Source organism: Blennius ocellaris, assembly GCF_963422515.1.
Source record: "Blennius ocellaris genome assembly, chromosome: 22".
Taxonomy (NCBI): Eukaryota; Metazoa; Chordata; class Actinopteri; order Blenniiformes; family Blenniidae; genus Blennius; species Blennius ocellaris.
In genome coordinates this window covers 3,455,435-3,476,666 of record NC_137671.1, presented here as the reverse complement: position 1 = coordinate 3,476,666, position 21,232 = coordinate 3,455,435, and the positions used below count along the sequence as shown (strand labels likewise).

The 21,232-nt window shown below is 45.7% G+C and overlaps 1 protein-coding gene across 1 annotated transcript in view; it reads left to right on the top strand.

The window, feature by feature from the left end:
* Positions 1-18,032, top strand: part of LOC308146555 (fatty acyl-CoA reductase 1) — a 37,157-nt gene extending 19,125 nt beyond the window's left edge. The window contains exons 3-12 of the mRNA XM_080518441.1: positions 7,154-7,329; positions 9,878-10,057; positions 11,522-11,699; positions 13,430-13,474; positions 13,589-13,707; positions 14,508-14,575; positions 16,355-16,526; positions 16,608-16,737; positions 17,383-17,510; positions 17,772-18,032. Of these exons, the coding sequence (XP_080374567.1) occupies positions 7,154-7,329; positions 9,878-10,057; positions 11,522-11,699; positions 13,430-13,474; positions 13,589-13,707; positions 14,508-14,575; positions 16,355-16,526; positions 16,608-16,737; positions 17,383-17,510; positions 17,772-17,934 (1,359 nt within the window). The 3' untranslated portion in view covers positions 17,935-18,032. The remainder of the gene's footprint in view (positions 1-7,153; positions 7,330-9,877; positions 10,058-11,521; positions 11,700-13,429; positions 13,475-13,588; positions 13,708-14,507; positions 14,576-16,354; positions 16,527-16,607; positions 16,738-17,382; positions 17,511-17,771) is intronic.
* Positions 18,033-21,232: the final 3,200 nt, after the last annotated feature.

The window sequence follows — 21,232 nt, the reverse complement described above, 5'->3', positions numbered from 1 at the left end:
TATTTTCTTGTCATCTTTTCGGTGAACCACTCGAAATAAGGACAAACCGGTATAATTATGAGATGTCACCTTGGAATCTGAGAAACGAAGTCGTTCATAACTCACCGTCTGTGTTATTGGCAGTTTGTAAAACAAGTATTTATTTACGGCCTGAACACATGTATTTGTCCTTGTCTGGGGACTTGAAATGTCTCCGAGCAGTGTCCCTAAATCAAACTGGCGGTGGACAGTTTCATCTGTTTAAAAGCCTTTTACCTTTCACCTTCATGTGACTGATGGGCTGTTACCTGTTGCACAACCTACAGAGTGTGTGTGTGTGTGTGTGTGTGTGTGTGTGTGCACCTGTGCCACTCCGGGCCGCCAAACCAAGAAAACTGTCAATTTGAAAGAAAACATAGATTTTAGGCCTCATTTAAATGACAAAAATTAGTGAAACTCATGATTTTACTTTGAGTTTTGGTTGTCCGTTCAGACAATAACGGCACTCGGAGCCACCGCAACCGTCACTTTTTTCAAACCGGCTCCAAAAGGTGGAACTTTCCTTTGACTCTCTGTTCCGCACCGCCGTTTCTTCTCCTGCTGTTAAATCAGGACTTCAAAGGATTCCCAGTTTGAAAGCAGCCCACCACAGCTTTGATGTTTGACCCTCCTCCTTTGTGGTTTTCGGTCTTTTTTTTTTTTGCCCCGTTATCTCATTCGGAGCCGAGATTTCCACCGTTTGCATCCACGGCCAGCGAATTGCTGCGGCGGTCTAAATACAAAGGCATCGCCCGGCGTCCTGCTCATCCATAACTGCTCGGCAAGCGACGGATAGCTGCAGCTCCGCTCCCCAGGGAGGAGGGCAAGGGGGAACAAATTATTCCGCATATAATTAGGGCGCAAATTAACTCCAGTTTCTGGAGTAAATTAGCACATTAGATGTAGCTGGTGGAGTCATCCGGGGCGGCGGGCATGCGTAGTGAGGCGGGCCGGCTCCAGGCCTCCTGCGAGCGACGTTTGAGTTTCTCTCTCTCTCTCTCTGTCTCTCTCTCTCTCTCTCTCTCCACAGTACACATGGTTTCATATGTGGTCGGACGCCCCACTGAGACGTGATGTAATGTGTTTTACTGCATTACCATGACCACAGCATCCCCCCCTGTAATAGACGTTTAAAAAAAAAATGTTTTTGAGACAAAATAATGTTGGATTTCTTCACATTTTTAGCTTCTTTCGAGAAAAAAAATGCACCATTTGACTCAACTCAACTCAACTTTATTTATAAAGCGCTTTAAGCAGCCGTAGCTGAGACAAAGTGCTGTACATTGAAATAAAAATATAAGAGGGAAAATAAAAACATTTAAAACAATAAAAAAGTTAAAACAATCAGATGGTAAAACAATAAACAAAACATAAAAAGTTAAAACAATAACAAAAAACGAAGGCACTAAAACCAGAGCAGAGTCTCACGCTGAGGTAAAAGCCAAAGAATAAAAATAGGTTTTAAGACGAGTTTTAAAAATGGACAGTGAGGGGGGGCTTGTCGAACAGGGAGGGGGAGGGCATTCCAGAGGTTAGGACCTCTTTTACATATAAAAATGCATGAGAAGACATTGAAACGAAATAAAAAAAGTACATCAGCAGTCCATATTCCGTTCTGGTGAGGTAATGACACTTGTATTCTCAGAATGTGTGACGCCTCTGCTTGTGCTTGTTGTACAGAGTGGAGGCAGAGACGGATCTTCCCACATGTGGCAGATGCTTCAATGAAATACCACTAAATGGATTTTGGTGTTTGGTAATGCATTCGGTTGATGACGGTCGCGATATCCTGTTTATGTTGTTTCTGCGGCGCACTCCAGTCTCTCTGGTTCCTGTGTGTCTGTTTGCTCTCGGAGTAATAAGCTTCTACTTGGCTCTGCGTCGGGTCACCTGAAGGAGTGGCACACTCGCCCTTTCCTCTTCCCGAACCAGGGTTTTGAATCTGTCCCCACAATCCGTCCGTCCTCTTGAATTGTCTCAATTTTCTTCCCGTCGACTGGCGTCGATAACGACGCCGACACGTCAGTAAAGGTCGGCGGTTTCTGGTTCCGACGGTCGGCGGGGTTTTGTTGCAGGTGAAGACGGATCAGGTTTGAGTCTGAAGACGAGTCCTGGTAATTCCAACCTCCCAGTTTCCCCGTGTGAATCGCCAGGCCAAGTTCTTCCTTTCAGATACTCAATTTCACCCGTATCAGAGACATAATGACCATTGTTCGCACCCTTTCTTCACCGTCTGGTTGGTACAGTCTCCTTTATATTCCTTTATCAACCCCCCCACCCCGCCCTCTCCTCTGCTCACGTCCCATTATTTGACTAATTTAGACGACGCATGCTAGGAAATGGAGGTCAGTGCTGAGGGTGGCGCCGCTAATTGCTTCTTTCTGACACACTTTGGCAGACCTTTTCCCGGGTATTGTAAATTTGCCGTCGCCTGTCGGAGGCGTCCGGCGTGCTCAGCAAAGGGAAAAGGTGCAGACAGAAGCTAGTTTCAGACTCGGGATTGATGAGGACTGTAGTTTTGTTTTGTTTTTTCATATTTGGTCGAACCGCGGCATCGTTGCGGGACGAAGGTTTTCAGTGACCACGTGCTCAAAGATCAGGGTTTTGTTTTACTGCGTGACTATTGAAGTCTGCTCCGATTCATGGGAAAGGGTCGGTAATCTGAGCTGTTCCCTGCAGTTGACCTTTTGAAGACATTCATGGCACTTCAGTAACTCCCTGTTGACTTGTTGGAGCACATGGCCACCGAGAACAAGTTGATATTCTGCTTTGTATTTATCTGAAATATCATTACAGCAAATTCTCTGTTGTAAAAAGTCCATAGAAATCATTGCGTTAAGACATTTGGATGTTCCTCTTTATTGACTTTTGCTGCTATGGGGAATTTATTACACATTTCTTGGCATGAAGACATTTTCCCCCTTAATTTCTAAATCGTAACTATAGTTTTGAGCGTAGTTGTTCCACAGTGCCATTTTCAGACATTCCTAAGACATGCGGCAATATGAGGCTTAACAAACACCTCAGGCAGCAGGTTTTCCTCAGTTTTCCTGGGTAAAATATTAACACGGAAAGGAATAACGTGATTTCATCAAATTGACCGATTCTGCAGTTTTGCACCTTTTACAAGCTTTTAAAATGTTTCAGTTGATTCACTGTTTTGGGGATAATATGGATGTTGTTGTCACTAATGTCTTGCCACCTGTCAGCATTACCATTATTTGTCCATTTTTCCACTCTGCAGATTCGAGTTGTTCTCAATTCTATTGTTTAATTGAAATCTGTGTCCATTTCATATTTTATTTCATTCTGTCCTGTTCAGTTTAGTTCAATGCTTCAATCTGAATGAGTCCCGGTTCATTCTTTCAAAGATATTCCACTGGTCTTCATTTCATTCCATTCAGTTTAATAATTCAATATTTCCTTTGTTAAATAAGCGACCCATCAAGTGTTTGTTGATGGTTGTCACTTTCTCCCTGCGGTCAGTTTTTTTTTTTGACATTTTGCCACCATGACCTTCTCTCACAACTGTTTTTAAAAAGAAGAAGAAGAAGAAGAAGAAAAGATGACTTATTTCTTCATGGCCGTGCGGTCGGTGTGTCCCTGGGAGGAACAGGCTGTGCGACGGGGGCTGCGAAAGGAGCGTCGCTCCAGTTAAAGGGCAGTTAGTGAGGAGAGAGGTGGTTTAAATGCCGTCTCGGGCTGAAAGGAAAGTGCTATTGCTGTTGTGTTTCTGCGAAAGTGCACAGACCGGCGGCTTGGAGCACTTTTCATTGACGACTTATTGCCCTTGGGGTCGCACAGAATGCGAAATTCCGGGTTTCTGGTGACAGGACAAAAATAGAAGAAAAAAAGAAAGAAAATGGCGGCGGCGTTGGCGCCAGCCACCCCTAAAAGGTTAAAACGGAAAGCAAACTTGACTTTGTTTCACCAGCAAGATGGACTTGTGCAAACACTTGTGGCGTTTCAGCGGAGACTGACGGGCTTTTGTCTTCCCGTGCGACGCCCGCGGGTGGCAGGGAGCGGCGGTGGGCTGGCACAAGGCAAGGTTTTTATTTATCGAACAATGCCACGCTCCCACAGTGCCTCGCTCTGCCCTAACAAAGAGCTCTCTGAAGCCCCCGTTGTGTGGCCCCGTTCACTCTTTTGACCCCGGTGCACTTTGGTCTTTTTGTCATTCAGTTTCCCTCTGAACATGGGCGGAGGATTTTTGAGCCTGGATTTTTTATTTTTTCTCTCTCTCATTCAGGTGAACAGCAGATAGGATTGTTAGAGTTCAGTAGAGGTTGTATTTCTGTTGAGAAAAGGAGGTGCAGGTTTGCACAAGTGGCTGATAAGAGGGACGCGAGCAGGTGGGAGAGGCAAGAGGCCTCGTGGTGAAACATTTACTTCTCCGTGTCATCGCCGTTGTTGATTTTTGTTGTATGTTGGGTTTTTTTTCCCTACAGGAAAGCTACAGCATTTTCAGTGTTTCTGCCGTTTCCATGTAAACGGGCGTCATTTTCGAAACGTTGATCTGTAAAGGCGACATTTTTCTGGAGCTTAAATACAAAAACGATGCCTTTTCACTTGACAACATTGAATGAGGCCCGAGTTTAAAAAGATGAGAATTAATTACAGATATCAATATGGAAATATATGGCCAAAAAAAAAAGCGTTTTAACAGGGAATGTGTTTATATAAAGATAGTTCTGAGGAAAAAGATGGAAAATCTTTGTTTTATTTGACCGAAAAGCTGAGTGGTGCTGTTGTCCTCCAGGGAAGAGACAACGGCATTATTTCGCATTACGTAATAATGGCCGCACTATCGTGCAGAAAATATGGCCGCCCCGCCTCCCACACACCCGGGATGGTTATGAGGTTATGACTTTGTAAACTGCACGAGGACTAATATGGCAGCGGCGTGCCGAGTGTTTGTAGAGGAGGGGATTGATGAGGAGGCCCGACGTGGAGATAAACAGCTGTTTAATTCAACATCTGTCCGCTTTAGCGGGAGAGCGGTGCTTAACCGAGCAACACACACACACACACACAGACACACAATTTCATAACAGACAGCACGCACTTGGATGGCAATCCCTTCACTACCCCCCCCCCCCCCACCCCCCATTCCTGACTGTCTCTGTGTGAAGCTCTGCTGCACAGCTGCCAGTAGTGCCTGCCTTGTTGGCGGCGCCGTGCCACGACTGTCTTGCAAGGGGGGGGGGGGGAGGACGAGGGACACCGACGCATCGAGACGTGAGCCTGTAAATCTAGGCGAGAGTTCACGTAATCCACCCCCCCCCCCCCCCCCCCCCCCCCCCCCCCACTCAGCCCCCCCCCCCCCACCCCACCTCCACGTTGGAATGCGTCGAGTGTGAACAGGTGGAACAATATCACACAGAGGGCACGTTCAGTCGTCCTGCAGTTTGCGTGTACCGCCGCGATAAGTGACCGAACGCTTTTCTTTAATGAGGCGATAACGTCCCCGTCTCCCCCCGGCTGAATCGCCGGCCTTGTACGTGTGCATTATCAGAGACGTTTATGGAGTCTGACTCGCGGCGTCGACAAATAAAAACTCAAAGTGGAACTGGGTTTTCCTTGGACCCACTTTCACACAGTCGCACTCGTTCAATCCATTGTTTGGTAATTCTGAGCCAACAAGTCGCTGCATTGCGAATAATCCACAAGTCTGTATGAGTTGAGTTTGTTGATTACACAACAAATACCCATTGAATCTGAAAACTGTAGTTGTTCTTATTTGCATTCGCTAATGCTGATGTCTTACGGGTTACGCTTCACTAAACTCCTGTTTACCGGAGGAGTGCCTCATCAATCTTTAGTCAGCTGTTCTTGAAAACGACGCGTAACGTTGCCACCCGTGGATGCAGGATGTAAACGAATTTATAAGAGCTGTGTGTTGCTGTGTGCCTGTTTGTAGTTTATTTCACCGGTTTTCCCGTCGTCCGTTCATAAATCGGCATATAGAGCATCTTCCTCCACTAACTGACGGAGCTCCAGCTCACGCCTGTTCGGGACTCTTCCTCGTCGAGTTTCTGTCCAGCAGGACTTTAATCCGATCCGAATACCCGAATATCCTTATGGTTCATGGCTCAAAAGGGTAATATAATCTGAGCTGTGCGTTTTGAAATCGTTCTTCCACCAGTCATCCTCACACACCCGCCTCGTAATGAATCGGTCCCCCGATAAACTAATGCACTCTAATGGAACACTCTCCCTTTCGAGATGCTCAGGAATGGATATTGGCTGTTTTTATGGCGATATCGATCCAGCTGAGAGCGCATTTATTTTGACCGCCGCCTCCAATTAGAACGTGATGCATCCGGGAACTGATCTCAGCCGCTGTGCCGTCGAGCAGAGCTCTTGATCTCCATGGCAACGCAGACGGATGCATCACGGAACAATATCGCGCCGATGTAGTGAACGCGTAGCACATATTGATGCTCGCAGCTTTACACAGAGTGTCAATAACAATGTGCTGCACATATTGATTCACAAAGGTTTGCGCATTATAGACTTTGTATTACTCGTGCTATTCCAGATAATGCACATAGATTAATCCATTGTATTTCAAGTATTGTAGCGAGAAATGTGCATGATTAAACACAGTATTGCACTGAATGGAGTCAGAACATTGGAGGTCGGCAATAAATGCAAATTGAAAAATGGCAGAAAGCAAGGCTTGGATGTAAAAAAGGATCAGTCGAGATGACATTTTATAAACTCTGTGCAGGTCCGATGCGTCCTTGTCGGAAAAGGTCAGGCTCTCTCGTTACTCCAGCTCTGACATGAGGCCATCAGAGACCGGCTCTCCTGTCTGACCTTTCTGCGGCGCTCCACAATTACAAGAGCGAAGAGGTTCCCTCGCATCACAATCCCGTCTGGGGCTGCTTGTTTTTCCGTAGCCGGAGGCGCTTCTGCACAGCGACTTCTTCCATTGACACCATTTGCATTCCCCGTCATGTTACTTCAGCGTTCGCCCGTTGACACTCGAGGTCCCGTCGTCACCGTCCCGTCCCTCCGGCTCTTGTCCGCGACGCTCGCGCGCGGGGGGGGGGGGGGCTGACGGGGGGGCGTTTTTGCCTCGGCGTGGCTCCCGAGTTTTCTCACAAATGACGGCGTGCGTCTCCCGCAGCTGTTCGACCGGGTGAGGGAGGACAACCCCGACTTCCACCAGAAGATCGTCCCCGTCAGCAGTGAGCTGACGCAGCCCGGCCTCGCCATCAGCCCCGAGGACCGGGAGAGGCTGAAGGTCTGCATCAACATCGTCTTCCACTGCGCCGCCACCATCCGCTTCGACGAGCCGCTCAAGTGAGTCCACGCACACACACACACACACACACACACACTCCACCCACCGCTTTCACATGGAGCATGTCCCCATTTATAAAGGAGCAATTTAAGTAATGGAGTCGACGCAATGTTTTGACAATAACTGCATCCAAATCTAGTAACCTGGTACATCTTGCACTTCACAATGCACATAGTGTTGCACCTGATGCTATTTCTCACCATTTGCATAAATTTAAAAAAAAATGATTCCAATGCATTTGCACTACATGACGATACACGTAGTGCGTACGGCGGCTGAAGCGCCGCGGTTGATGACCCGGTTTCACAAAATACCAAACACATTGTTCGTGGTAACCGTGTGTTTGTTAAGCCGGCTATTGCAGTTTTAACACGGTGCGTCAGTTTGTCCAGTACGTCACCTGATGTTATCGTAGTTAAAATTACAAGCAGATGAAGTGAGAACAAAGGAACTGCATTCTTTGAATAGTGAAATAAGGCTGAAAACCTTCATTTCTGTTCAGTTTTTTGTTTTTTTGTTTTTCATCATTGGTATAATTTGTGTTTTCGTGGTAAGAAAAGAAGAAAAAAAAACGTCCCAGTGTTTCCAAATCTGCAGGTTGAGTCATGCTGATAATTATGAGCGTCGGTGGTTTCCCGCTGTGGCGTGGGAGCCGACTCGGATAGAACTCATTCCGCTGTCCAGTGTTGTAACAAAACCAGACCATTGATTTTTTTTTTTGACCTCACATGTATGTTCGTTTGCGATCGATCGGATCGGCCCTGAAGAAAAGTTGCGTTGCTCCGTCGCCGTGAGACGTCGACGGCGAGTCGTCCTTTACCGTTCGCCCGCACGTGGAATGCAGGCACATGAGGTCGGGATTGTTTTTGGAGCTTTTCGACACCGTTTAGGAACATTTTCTACTTCCTGTGGAACGTTGTGAGCAGGTTTGTGACGCTTCTAAAAAAAAATAACAGGAGGCTCTGCCGCTCTTGTTGTGACGACGCCTTCAGGAATGTCGAGGTGATTGAAAGCGAGTTCAGTCAAAGGCTCAGTGTGTGTGGGTGAATTTGTCGGAGGAGTTAAAAGTTTGAGGATGATGATGGCGAAGCTCCGTCCATGTCTCTCCCAGTCTGCCGTCGTCCTCCACAGGTTTCATTCACACTTAAAACCAGGCCTGCTGCTTTATATACAGATGTACATCAGTAAGAGAGAACCATTGTTACTGCGATGTTGGACGCCATCATCACATGTTTAATAATGTTTTTATGTCGGCTGGATAAAATCTCCGCCTCCTCTCTGTGCCCGTGGAACTCCTGGTGAACATTTGGGTCTGAGAGCGTTTGGAGGCGCCATCGATCCGCCCTGAAGTGGAATCATCATGTTTCCTAGTGGTATTTCCACGTGAGGAGTTCGTCTTGCTGCAGGGGAGGATCCAGTCCCACACGGCTTTAGGCTGAGACGACACTTCTTCTGAACCTGTTTCCAATACCTCTTTGACAGATTTATCTATTTGCACCAGTGTTTCTTCACAAAGCCTCACATTGTTGGACATTTTGAAGGTGATTGCAGGAAATGAGGCTCGACAAGCAGCAGAGTGAGTGAGTGACAAAAAAAACAAGTGGTTTATTCTGTCAGCTGAGTGAGGTGGAGTTAAAAAAAAAAAATTAAGATGAGGACACGGATAATCACACACAGGTGAAAGGAGGTGCAATTGTTAGTTTTATTTTTGCTGTGTTGCGTCTTTTTTCTTCTCGTCTTGTTTGATCTCGTTCGAGTCTTTTTCTGGAAATTCTCGTCTGAATGAAACACTCGGCAGGAAAATACTCCGAGATATTAACAGCTCACTCTCGCGTATTCGACACACACACACACACACACACACACACACACACACACACACACACACACACACACACACACACACACACACACACACACACACACACACACACACACACACACACACACACACACACAAAACATCAAACACAAAATAAATCAATAAGGTTGATCTGCTCCTCCGCAGTGTCGTATTTCTGTAACATTGACAATTTAACAAGTTTCTTAAACACATCAATGGATTTAGAAGTTTTAATTTTACAATCAAGACGGTTCCACAGACCGACTCCTTCCACTGAGATGCATTTTTCCATTACGGCCGATTGAAACCTGGGTTTTGTAAAAAACAACCTCAGTTCCTTTCAGTTCAGATCTACTTTTTCTCTTGGCCAATCTGTTTTGCAATTTGTTCGGTAAAATTTCCAGATGAGCTTTAAACATGGTTTTTAGAAGGTTATACTCCACAAAATCTTCAAATTTCAGGGTTTTTAGTTGTCTAAATAAAGGATCAGTATGGTCTCTGTAACCACTTCCACTAGCGACTCTAGTCGCTCTTTTCTGTAGAAGAAAAATATGATATACACAGATATACACTAGTGTACACAGACAGGCACACACACACCCACAGAGACCCAAGTGCACTCACGAATAAACCGCCACACACACTTCTAACTGAAGCGCCCCTCTCTCTCTCTCTCTCTCTCTCTCTCTCGCCCCCCCCTGCAGACACGCCCTGCAGCTCAACGTGATCGCCACCCAGCAGCTCCTCAGCCTGGCCCAGCAGATGCACCAGCTCCAGGCCTTCATCCACATCTCCACCGCCTATGCAAACTGCAACCGCAAGCACATCGACGAGGTCATCTACCCGCCGCCCGTCGAGCCCAAGAAGCTCATCGAGTCTCTGGAGTGAGTGCGCCGGCGACTCGATTGACCCCAAGACGTGCCGTCGACTGCAGGCCTGCGGCTTCGTTAACGAGCGAGGGAAAAGGATCCCAGGGGGTCCAGAATGTGCTCTAAAACCTGAGAAACATGGCTGGACCTGTGTTTTCTTTGTCTTGATAGGAGCGGCAGTTAAAGACGAGATGAAACCCTATGTCCATTTATTAAAAAAAAAAATTTTTAAAGCCTTGACACGAGCAATGCAGGCTTCTGTAACACAATGACGCTGAGTGAAGATCCTCCATATCTTTAAAAAGAAACAAACTGATAATTAAATAAGTCAACAAATCAGTATAGTTACTTTTTACCGACTAGTTACTGTATGATAAAACTCCTACTTCTTGAGGGAAACAACTTTTGAGCTCTTATCTAACTCTTATCCATGTTATCGGGTTAGAGTTTGTTATTAAACTTACATCCACTCAAGTGTTTTTCTATTTGGAGTTGGTTCAGAGCTAAAGCGGTTTTATATGTACCCTGGGGTATTATGGGATGGCGGCGGCAGCATTCAAGGGTGAATCCTGCAACAGCCAAGGTCACATCAAGCAAGACAAAACTATGAGACAGTCAAAACACACACTTTGTTTTTGTCGCCGTCGCGGAAGAGGGGAGATAAAATGCCGACAGGCAGACGTGTCTGACGTTCCTCCAGCCAGTTCAGTCGTTGTGACATGAACGTCCAGATGGCGGCGAGATTAGCGGCGGCGTTTCGCTCCCGTCTGAATTCACTCTTTAAACTACACCGGGGATTTAAATAGTTCAGGTACTTTGTAAATTGACATTTTATTTGTAGTTACCAATTGAAAATATGCCACTTTAAAGCAGTATCAAGAAATCATAGTCAATTGCTTTTCTGTTATTTTCAGAGAAACATGCAAAGTGGGGAAACAAATTAAACTATCAAGTTGAGAACTGCCAGATTTACATCCAAACTAATTTACATTTAACACAATACCCTGAATGTCCAGCGCACAGGAAATGATATCAGTCTGTTAAACGTTAAGGCCCCGTTTAAACTGTTTTAAAGAAACCAAATGTGGCTTTTAAAGCAACACGTAACACCGTAAAAAGTCCGATCGAGTCGCTGGGACTGATTCAACCTTCTGCTTAACGAACAACAAATAGCTGCCATGTTTAAATTGAGCCGACTGCTGCATCTATTTTCATTGATCAATGTGGTTTTGGCTCAAATAATATGTTGGCAGCTGAGGAATCGGCCACAGGAGACAGAAAAGTAATGCATTAGTGTTTTCTTTTTTTGTTTTTTTTAATCACCGGGTACAAAAAGTGCAACTAAATTCAACTTTTAATGTTTAGAAATAAGGAGTGAAAACTAGCAGTTTTACTGAATGCGGTGACGAACCCGGGTGGTTTTACGGGGTTGCGCTTCCCCATCTGCCGCTGTTTTAACGGCGGCTCTCCGTCCCCCAGGTGGATGGACGACGACATCGTGCTGGACATCACGCCGCGGCTCATCGGCGACCGGCCCAACACCTACACCTACACCAAAGCCCTGGCGGAGTGCGTGGTGCAGCAGGAGCAGGACAAGCTCAACATTGGCATCATCAGACCCTCCATAGTGGGAGCCAGCTGGCAGGAGCCCTTCCCCGTGAGTCCCTCTGGTCGCCGCGGCGACCTGCGGGAAGACGCCCGTTTACCGACGTTTCTATCCTGACGTAGTTCAAAAAAAAAAAAAAAAAAGTGCATCTGCGGCGTGAGCAGCTCAGCCCAGTGTGTGGCTTAATTTTGAATTTCCTTCTGTTAGGGATTCTAGCGTGGAAAATGCATCGTTTTTCCACTTTTGTTTCAGAGTTTATTTATTTTTTCTTTTAAATGGCAGCCTTTTTAGATAGATAGATAGATAGATAGATAGATAGATAGATAGATAGATAGATAATGACTTTATTTATCCCCGAAGGGAAATTGTTTTGTTGCAGCAATCTGGTACATACGAATATTACAAAATACAATAGAATAGAAATAAAAGTAAAAATGTAAAAATATCTGGGTATAAGACATAAAGTAAAACACAGAACGGAACATGGGCACTTAGAAATAAGCAGGAGATAAAAGCAAGATAAATAAATAGTAAGTAAGGTTCAGTGGCAGAGTCATTAGAAGTAGGCATTATATAATAATAATAATACAGATAATAACAATATTTATGCCGGCATGCCACGATTTGACCCTCGACCCACAAAGGCCTGCTCCCGACAAATCTGAAACCAAAATCTACCTAAAGGTTCCGACTTTTTTTTGTAATTTATTTGTTTGCATTATTAGATCATACGAAAATGTTCCACTTTATTTCACCTTTTAGGTTCTTTCTGGTCCAGTTCTTGCAGTTTTTATTGTCCTTATTTAGTTTGTTTGACACCGTTTCAGAGCTGCGCTCTGTTCTGGCGTCTCAATGGTTACTATTTGACCAAACTGCTGTTTACCTGAGGAGAATTGGGAATATTTGGCGAATTCGGCTTTTGTCGGCACGTCCCACAAATGCAATACTTTAAAAGAAGAATCGACACATCTTTCAGCAATATAAGAGAAATAATCCTGAGAAAAGTTTCTCTCTCTTGCTTCGTTTTCTCAGATTGTGTTAATTCGGGATTAAAAGCGGCTGGATTTGTTGCCTCTGTTAGATAACCGTGAACCGAGTCATGAACTTGTGGGCCTTCTGCGCAGAGTTTCTTCTCTTGCGACCAGAAAAGTAATTAGAAAAAGATATTGATCAGGTCACTGCTGCTCCCGTGTGACTGTTCGCTGTAAGTGGCTCCGGATTAAAACAAATTAGTTAATATCTCTGCTGGAGACCTTTTGTCTTTAGGGGACGCGGGCGAGAAGTGGACAAACGCGGAGGGCAAGTACAACTATGACGGAGTGAAATCTATCTGCAGAGGCACCGTGAGAGCTTTTGTTCCGCTTCGGCCTGCAGACTGGAGCTTCAAGAAGTTTTATTATTGAAAACAAAGCCGCTTTAATTCTGAAACGTCTCGTCCGGCGGCCTCTTCCTCGTCTCCACCGGAGCTAAAGCTCAGGACGACCACATATCGAGCCTCCAGCAGTCTATCAGCGGCACTTTAATCCATTTTTAATGACGTCTAATTGAAGCCTGCAGTGGCGGCTACCCTGTTGTCACGCCGCCGGGGGTGGGGGGGGGGGGGGGGGGGGTAACATGACCTGATGATCACGCCGCAAAACCACGTGTCGCTCTTGGCGATAGAAGCGGTTCAATTATACACTTCACTAGACAAATCAATCGGCTCACGTCTGTTCTGATCGTCTGAAATGTAAATATCTTCATGGGTCCCAACAGTTTTTTTGCTTCTTCTGACCTCGCAGGGTTGGATCGACAACTTCAACGGGCCGAGCGGCGTCTTCATAGCCGTGAGTAAACGACCACACTCCCCGCGGGAATTGAAACGTGTCGACCGAAGTGTGCGACGACACGTGACACACGCGCGCACACACACGTGGTGATGCAGTGCGTCGTGTCTCCAGGCCGGTAAAGGAATCCTGAGAACGATGAGGGCGAACAACGACGCCGTGGCGGATCTGATCCCCGTCGACACCGTGGTCAACCTGACCCTCGCCGCCGGCTGGTACACCGCCGTGCACAGGTCAGAACACACACACACACACACACACACACACACACACACACACACACAGTGTTCACTCGGTGTACTTCTGGAAGCACTTCGAGGCCTGACAGTGATAAAAGTCTCACGTTTAGTTCACGACACAGAATCTGCAAACACAGTAAAGTCGGGAAAGGAAAGTGTAGCAGAAGCAGAATCATCCTGGCCTCAGTCCAGCCCCCCCCCCCCCCCCCCCCCCCCCCCCCCCGGATTCTTAATGGAGCCTCTTTTTCCCTTTATATGGCAAATTGTAAATGCAAGCTAGTGGAGCCAACTTATCAATACCTGGTACTTCTTCAGTCTGTGATACACTGATCACACACATTAGGACCCTGACGTTGATGAAGCCGTCACAAACAATAAAAAAAAAAAACCAATGAATTACCGTGGAAAAAAAACTGCTCCAGAGGAAAAAAGCACCGGGCGGGAGATTTCCTGGATTTGGCTCAAAGTGGGTTGCGAAAGTCTGACTGGAGCTTCGTCACGAACGAGGTTTTCCCAGGAAACGACTCGCTGACTCACCAAAGGTTGACTGGCTCACATTTTCCACAGAAGGAAGGAGGCGAGGCGCCCGCTTCTCGTTGGAGAGTATTGAGTCCTCACGTTGCACTGACATCATCATAATAATAATAATAATAATAATAATAATAATAACACGTTGGTGCAGCTGTTCACTCTCAGGTCTGTTTGACATGAAGTCGGTTCAAGTCCCAGTTTGTACGTTCCTTCCTTCGTGAGATCGGAACGTTAACGTGACCCACGTTTTCTGCTCCTCGCAGACCGAAAGCCGCTCTGGTGTACAACTGCACGACCGGCGGGATCAACCCGTTCCACTGGGGAGAGATCGGTACGTACGAATGCTTCCACACACAAAATACGAACACCAACGAATACCCTTCTGCTGAATTGAGCGGTTAAATCACGACTATTGTGACTGTCGGCTCCTGCAGGAGTCTTATGTCCGGCCACCGGGACCCCCGGGGGCCCCTCAGATTAACAAACGCGCTCCCGTGTGTCGTGGAAAATTGCTAGCAGATGGCGAGGACGGGGGATTAGGTCTCATCTCTGCAACTCGCTGGTTATGAAAGAGCAGCTGAGGACTCTCGCCGATGACGGGGCCTGGAAAATGAAATAAAAAAAAAAAAAAAAAAAACAAGCTAATTCAGACGTTTTCTCCCGAGAAGGAAAAAAGACGATTTTCCTTCGTCTTAAAATATCAAAAGCTTTTTTGTTTAACCAGCAAAGGATTGTGGGTGCTGTGCTCAAGGTCAGCGGGTGATCCTCACAACCAGGCTCCGAGGAGCCGGACCGCATCTGCCCCGTCGCCTCACATCACACTCACCCCGGCAACCGCTACATATCTGTTACCATGGAAACGCAGCGTAAGAGGCTGGAGGGCCGTGTGTGATGTAATGTGTGTAGTTACATCATGGGGCCGCATCCTGGATGGATGGATGGATGGATGGATGGATGGATGGATGGATGGATGGATGGATGGATGATACTGAGGCCGACTCCAGGAACCTGTTAGTTTCCGGTCAGCAGCTCAGTGTGACCTTTTTTTTTTTTTTTCCATTGCATCATGAGATCCTCACTTTCCCTGCAGACCTTTAGAGCAAAATGCTTGAGCCGCTCTCCGGCCTGTTTGACTTGGAAGTGGTGGCGCTTTGCACAGGATTATGCCAGCAGATAGACTGTCTGACTCTTTTAATCGTCTGAATAGAGAAAAAACTAAATCTGTCTGCTACGTGGTTTTTAAAAAAGAAAAATGCTTTATTTATATCCAGAGCATCTTCTTCAAACCAAAATACAGTATGTATGGCTTCTTTTACAGTGTTTGACGTGTTTTTTCAATCAAAATTACAGATATTTTATAACCAAGTCTCACATAATTCCTGATATATAATCACATAAACTTTAAAAAGTAAGAATGTAGCATTAAAAACATTTGTCAAGAGATTCTTTATATATTTAGTATGCTATTCAAATCTAGGTGTTGCTTCTGCTGCGTTTTCTAAGCTAATTATTAATTATTTTCACTTCCAACTCAGTGAAGTAAATACAATGAGGCCGTAATGTGACAATGAGCTGCTTTTTATTCAGGTATGCAGTCAAGTGTTCACAGCTCTTCTAATGTGTAACTGAGAGAACAAGTCAGTTTGAACCGGCGTCGAAAGACTGAAACATCAGTCACGTTTTATTTAGGCTTGGTATATTTAATTCAAAGTTTTACAAATAAAAGCCAATAAAATAAGAGGAACAATCATGACAATAGTAATGTCAATTATATTAATAAATGTATATTTGAGGTCCCAGAAGGAGAAATGGGAAGCAACTTGTTTCTTTTTCACTTTTTGAATTTACAATCAATAACAAGATAACAAAATACATCACATGCTTTCAAACTATGAGCATATTGAAGATTTTAAAAAGGAGAAAATGCCATTTTACTGCACTGCGTAGCAGTAATGAGTCCCCAAACCTCTCGGTCTAATCGCCATGACGATCTTCGGCCGTTTATCGCTCCAATGTTCACATTTCCATGCCACCGTGACTCACTGCGTCCTCTGGTGGTTCAACTCGGTGTCACACGGTTCGAGTCGTCCCTGTCTTTGTGGCTCCGCAGAGCACCACGTCATGTCGTCCTTCAAGAGGAACCCCCTGGACCAGGCGTTCCGCAGGCCCAACGCCAACATCACCTCCAACTACCTGATCAACCAGTACTGGATCCTGGTCAGCCACAAGTTCCCCGCCCTGATCTACGACCTGTTCCTGCGTCTGTCCGGACAGAAGCCGCAGTGAGTGTCGTCCCCCCCCCCCCCCCCCCTCTCTCTCTCTCTCTCTCTCTCCACACCCCCTCACTCTTCCCTCTCTTGCAGGATGATGCGCATCTTCAACCGCCTGCACAAGGCCATCAGCCTGCTGGAGTACTTCAGCAGCCAGGACTGGGAGTGGAACTCGGAGAACATGAACATGCTGATGAGCCAGCTGACGGCCGAGGACAGGAAGGTGAGCTCGCACACCGACTTCCTGCCCGTTAGAACCCGCGAAATGAGAGGAACGGCGACAATAAGCATCCAAGTATCGTGATTTTGATTTTCCACTTTGAATAACTCTTTATTTGTGTAAACGGCTTTAATGACGACCAATTATCTCCAAACACATCATTATACAATGGGATCGTATTATTTCACACGAGTCACTGGAAATGCAGCTTTTGGAAAACGCTCCGTCGCCGTGGAAATGGGAAAATGCAACTTTGCCATGACATCATGCAGACACGTCACAATGAGGATGAATCAGCACCTTTTTCCTTCTTTCAAATGTACATTAAAAGTGAGGATTTCTCTCCATTTTGAACACGTTGTGAAACAAGCTACTTTATATAGATCAAATGAATTAAATCAAGGCTTTTTAAATGACTTCAAACTTTAAGAAAGTTAATATTTATGACTTTTTAAGAGAAACAAAATGCAGGTTGTTTCTTTAAATGACTTATGACCATTTTGGTGGCCATCATCAGTTCCTTTAATGAAGTTTGAACACTTTTTCTACTTTCCCACCGCTTGTAAAAGTCGGCCTGCCGCTCCCTCTAGTGGGCGCCGGTGGGACTTCGCCTCACTCGCCACATCTTTCTCCCAACTTCTGCCGCAGACGTTCAACTTCGACGTGCGCCAGCTGAACTGGCCCGAGTACATCGAGAACTACTGCATCGGCACCAAGAAGTACGTCCTGAACGAGGACATGTCCGACATTCCTGCTGCCAGGCAGCACCTGAGGAAGTAAGTCCTCCGAACTCCGTTTGCATCTCGCTAAACTCCTCTTTACTGGAAACGGCTCGGGATGTCAAGTGGGAGTTGCGTGATTTTTTTTTTTTTCCCAATTGAATTTTAACGCTTCAACTTTGTGGCTTCGTGACAAAAAGGAATTAAATGCTGACTCGGCTGTTTTGACGACATTTAAAAAAAAAAAAGAAACTGTTATAATCAAGATAGTTTGGTGACCTTATTTTCCGCTGACCTCTCTCCTCTCCTCTCCTCCAGACTGCGGAACATCCGCTACACCTTCAACACGCTGCTGGTGGTCTTCATCTGGCGGGTCTTCATCGCCCGCTCCCAGATGGCCCGAAACATCTGGTACTTTGTGGTCAGCCTCTGTTTCAAGTTCCTGTCGTACTTCCGCGCGTCCAGCACCTTAACCAACTGAAGTCTTCCTCGCTCCGCCTCCGGCCAGACTTTCTTTTTCTTTTTTTTGTTTTTAAAGCTATCAGCAGGAACAAAAAAAAAAAATATAAGAACATCAGAGACTGCGGGTGGGGGGGGGGGGGGGGGGGGGGGTGCAGCAGTTGGTTGAAGTTCGAGGTCCACGAGCCATGAATTCTGTGTTTCGTTTGGAATTCTGTCATCCTTGTCACGGAAACCCCCGTCCAGAAAGAGAGAGAGAAAAAGAAAAAAGAAAAAAACACAAGTGTTGTTGTTCATTTTTTTTGTACTTCCTGTCTCTTCTTCTCAACGTGGCCAATTATATATGCAAACGATAAGCCTTCTGTGTGACTTCCACCTTCTTTTCCCGCCCTCTCGGATCTACATTGCCTTTTGCCTTGTGACGATTTCTTTTCATACTTGAAACAACTACAAAAAAAAAAAAAAATGGCGGCGCCTCAGGAGGGACGCTTTCTATCAGATAATTTTCTACTGAAATGGGGGGAGGGGGGTTGGACATCCTGTACGTCTTCTCGCATTACGTGTATCTACTGCCTTTTTAAAAGATCACGCTCCGAACATCAAGTCTCAACAGCTAAAAAAAAACAAAAAGAAAGAAAGCATCGCAAACCGTCCCCCGTTATAAACTCCTGTTTGTTTTTGAATGCTCGTCCACTGTTTGTACTGCAGTTTGTACTGAAACTAAGTTTACTACTTTTACATCTTTATACTTGCGTCAGAGGCTCGTCCGGTTCCGCGCTGCAGACCCCGGCCGTGGAGAATACCTGTGTAAATAATCAAGAGTGAGGTTTATTTGAGATGAATCCGTCAGAAGCTTTCCTCCCGGGGGAATCGCAGAATGAAGGATTGTCCCGCGAGTGACGTCGAGACGAAAGCAAAAGGGGGGGGGGGGGGGGGGGGGTGGGTCCGTTCATCGGTCGTTTTCAAAGTGGGTTTGAAGTTTTGAAGGGACCTGGAATACTTTTTTTGTGCCTCTCGGAAAGTTTCACAAGTCTCTCGTGGATCAGGTTTGGCAAGATGAAGCAGCTTTTCATGGTAGTAATGCAACATTTCATGATGGTCATGCTAGTTCACAAGCAATAAGTCTCGAAAAAGTGCAGACATGACACCACTGCAGTGCAGAATGACAATTTTAAAAGCATCCAGTCAAGCCAAATGCAGGTTCTGAGAAAATAACCTCCTACTTTCAGGTTCTTATAAATATCTATTTACTTTATCTGTGCTGCTTAAGATTGCACGGAACCCGACCGTAAAGGCGCTGAGTCATGCTTTTCAAAAACTCCATGTTGCCAAACCTCATTGTCCTTTAAAGTCCTCCTCACAGCGTGTTGCATTCAAGGCAGTGGGAACTATGAGTTCCTTAGAAAAATAAATGAGTTGGGTTTTTTTCGTCGTTGTTGTTGTTGTTGCTGGTTTTTTCCTGCAGAGATGGCACAATTATTTGCCTTTTCCAAATGGCAAATAGTCTCGTAGCATCACTGGGACATTTATCAGAGGAACAGATGGTTTCCACTCTGACTTGAATGTAATATTAACGCGTAAGAAATCCACAAAGTGTGAGAGGAAAGCGTTTTGTCCTGGCGGGGGGAGCGGCCTCCACGGCTGACGTGACGATCAACAGTTCTTGAGGCAGGCCTTAAGATAAGAAGCTCTTATGATTTCTTGTAAATCATCCCAGTCGTTTCTTTGTTTTGTTTTTTTTGTTTGTTTTACCCACATGTTGTAAACGGAGGTATTATCTAAAGCACTTGAATTTTATCTCCATCAAAGAAGCACCCAGCCAGCAAAAATAACCGCAGCCAATAGAGCAGAGTGTCGTCGGCATAAGTGTTAAAAATGAGAGGACCGAGTACGGAGCCCTGCGGGACGCCACGCGACGGAATTGGACACTTTGAGTTTGTTTTCAAACAAAAAACGAGCTCAGACTGATTTGATCATCCGCGCCGACGCTGTTTGTTTATGCAGCTGGCAAAGTCGCTCGTTGGGGGAATTCCCACATCCCCAGTTGGGAGCGTTCCGACGAGAAGAAGAACGAAGGAAATTGACGGTCATCGCGTCAATTTTCGTGACGATGGCTGCATGGTAGAATAATATTGAAGCTGTTACACATTTGGAATAATTGCGTTTTGTATATCGGGCTAATGCGCCGTTAGCTACAGCTGGCTATCGCTACTGGGGTCTGGTTTTTCCTCTACTTGGGTTCTACGACAGACGTGATCAGCTACCGACAAGTAACAACTTTGGCGACAACGTTAAGCTAACACAATCTCACAAGGCGACTTATCGTGGGAACGCGACCAACTTTGAAAGTGGGAATTTCACCGAAAGGGGAACTCTGAGAGTTTCCAACCTCGTTGGGCACAGAGAGCGGTCAAACGTCCCCGTTCACCACGGGGGGGAAGTCTCATTCAGAAACGAACCATTCAATCCCACCGCTAGGTTCAGGACTAGCTTTACATCTCTGACCCAGTCTTTTTTTGTTTTTTTGGGGGGGGAAGATCTGTAAATAGTTAAACTTCCATGTTATTGTCACCGACTACCAAAAACTTGTATTTGACTGTTGGATTTATTATTTTTTTCTTGATTGTCTTTACAAGACCACGGAGCTTCCCACACAGAGTCTATCTACCAAAAGTATTCCGTCGACAGACCGGTCTGGTTTTTACTGACCGGAAGAGGGAAACCTGTGTACAGTGTCGTTTACGTTGCGAGGATTTACGTACAAAACACATTTACGCGACGAATCTCTTATGGGAGAAAAAGGGACGAAATAGTTATGCAAAAGCCCAGGGTCTGCTGTTGCCATGGTAACTGTCCTCTTTCTTACAGATGGCGTTGGTGTCGGCGTTCGATTCAGAATATGTACATTACTGACGCCGAAAAGGCGTCGGATTGCTAAAGCGGTTGTCAATGGGAGTGACTGGTCACTCCTTGGTTGACCGCCGCGGGTCACTAGCGTGAACCGCTAGAGCGTCTGTTGACCAGCAGGGGGCGACTCGCTGAACTAACCTGGGAATAACTCGGAACTGCTGGGTGCCACAAATGGCTAGTTATTAATTAATATTCAGGTATTAATGAAATAAATTAATAATTGATGGGAGGTTAGATTACTGTGGTGGAGGAATCACTGAAAGTGATCTACAAGTAATTTAGGCTGGATTATTAAACAAATGTGGTTATTTATTTATCAATCAGAGAAGTAATCAAGAAGAAGTTTGACCTTAAGCCAAGCTCTGATTAAGAAAATGAATTACTTGAATGCGCTAAACCATTGAAAATGA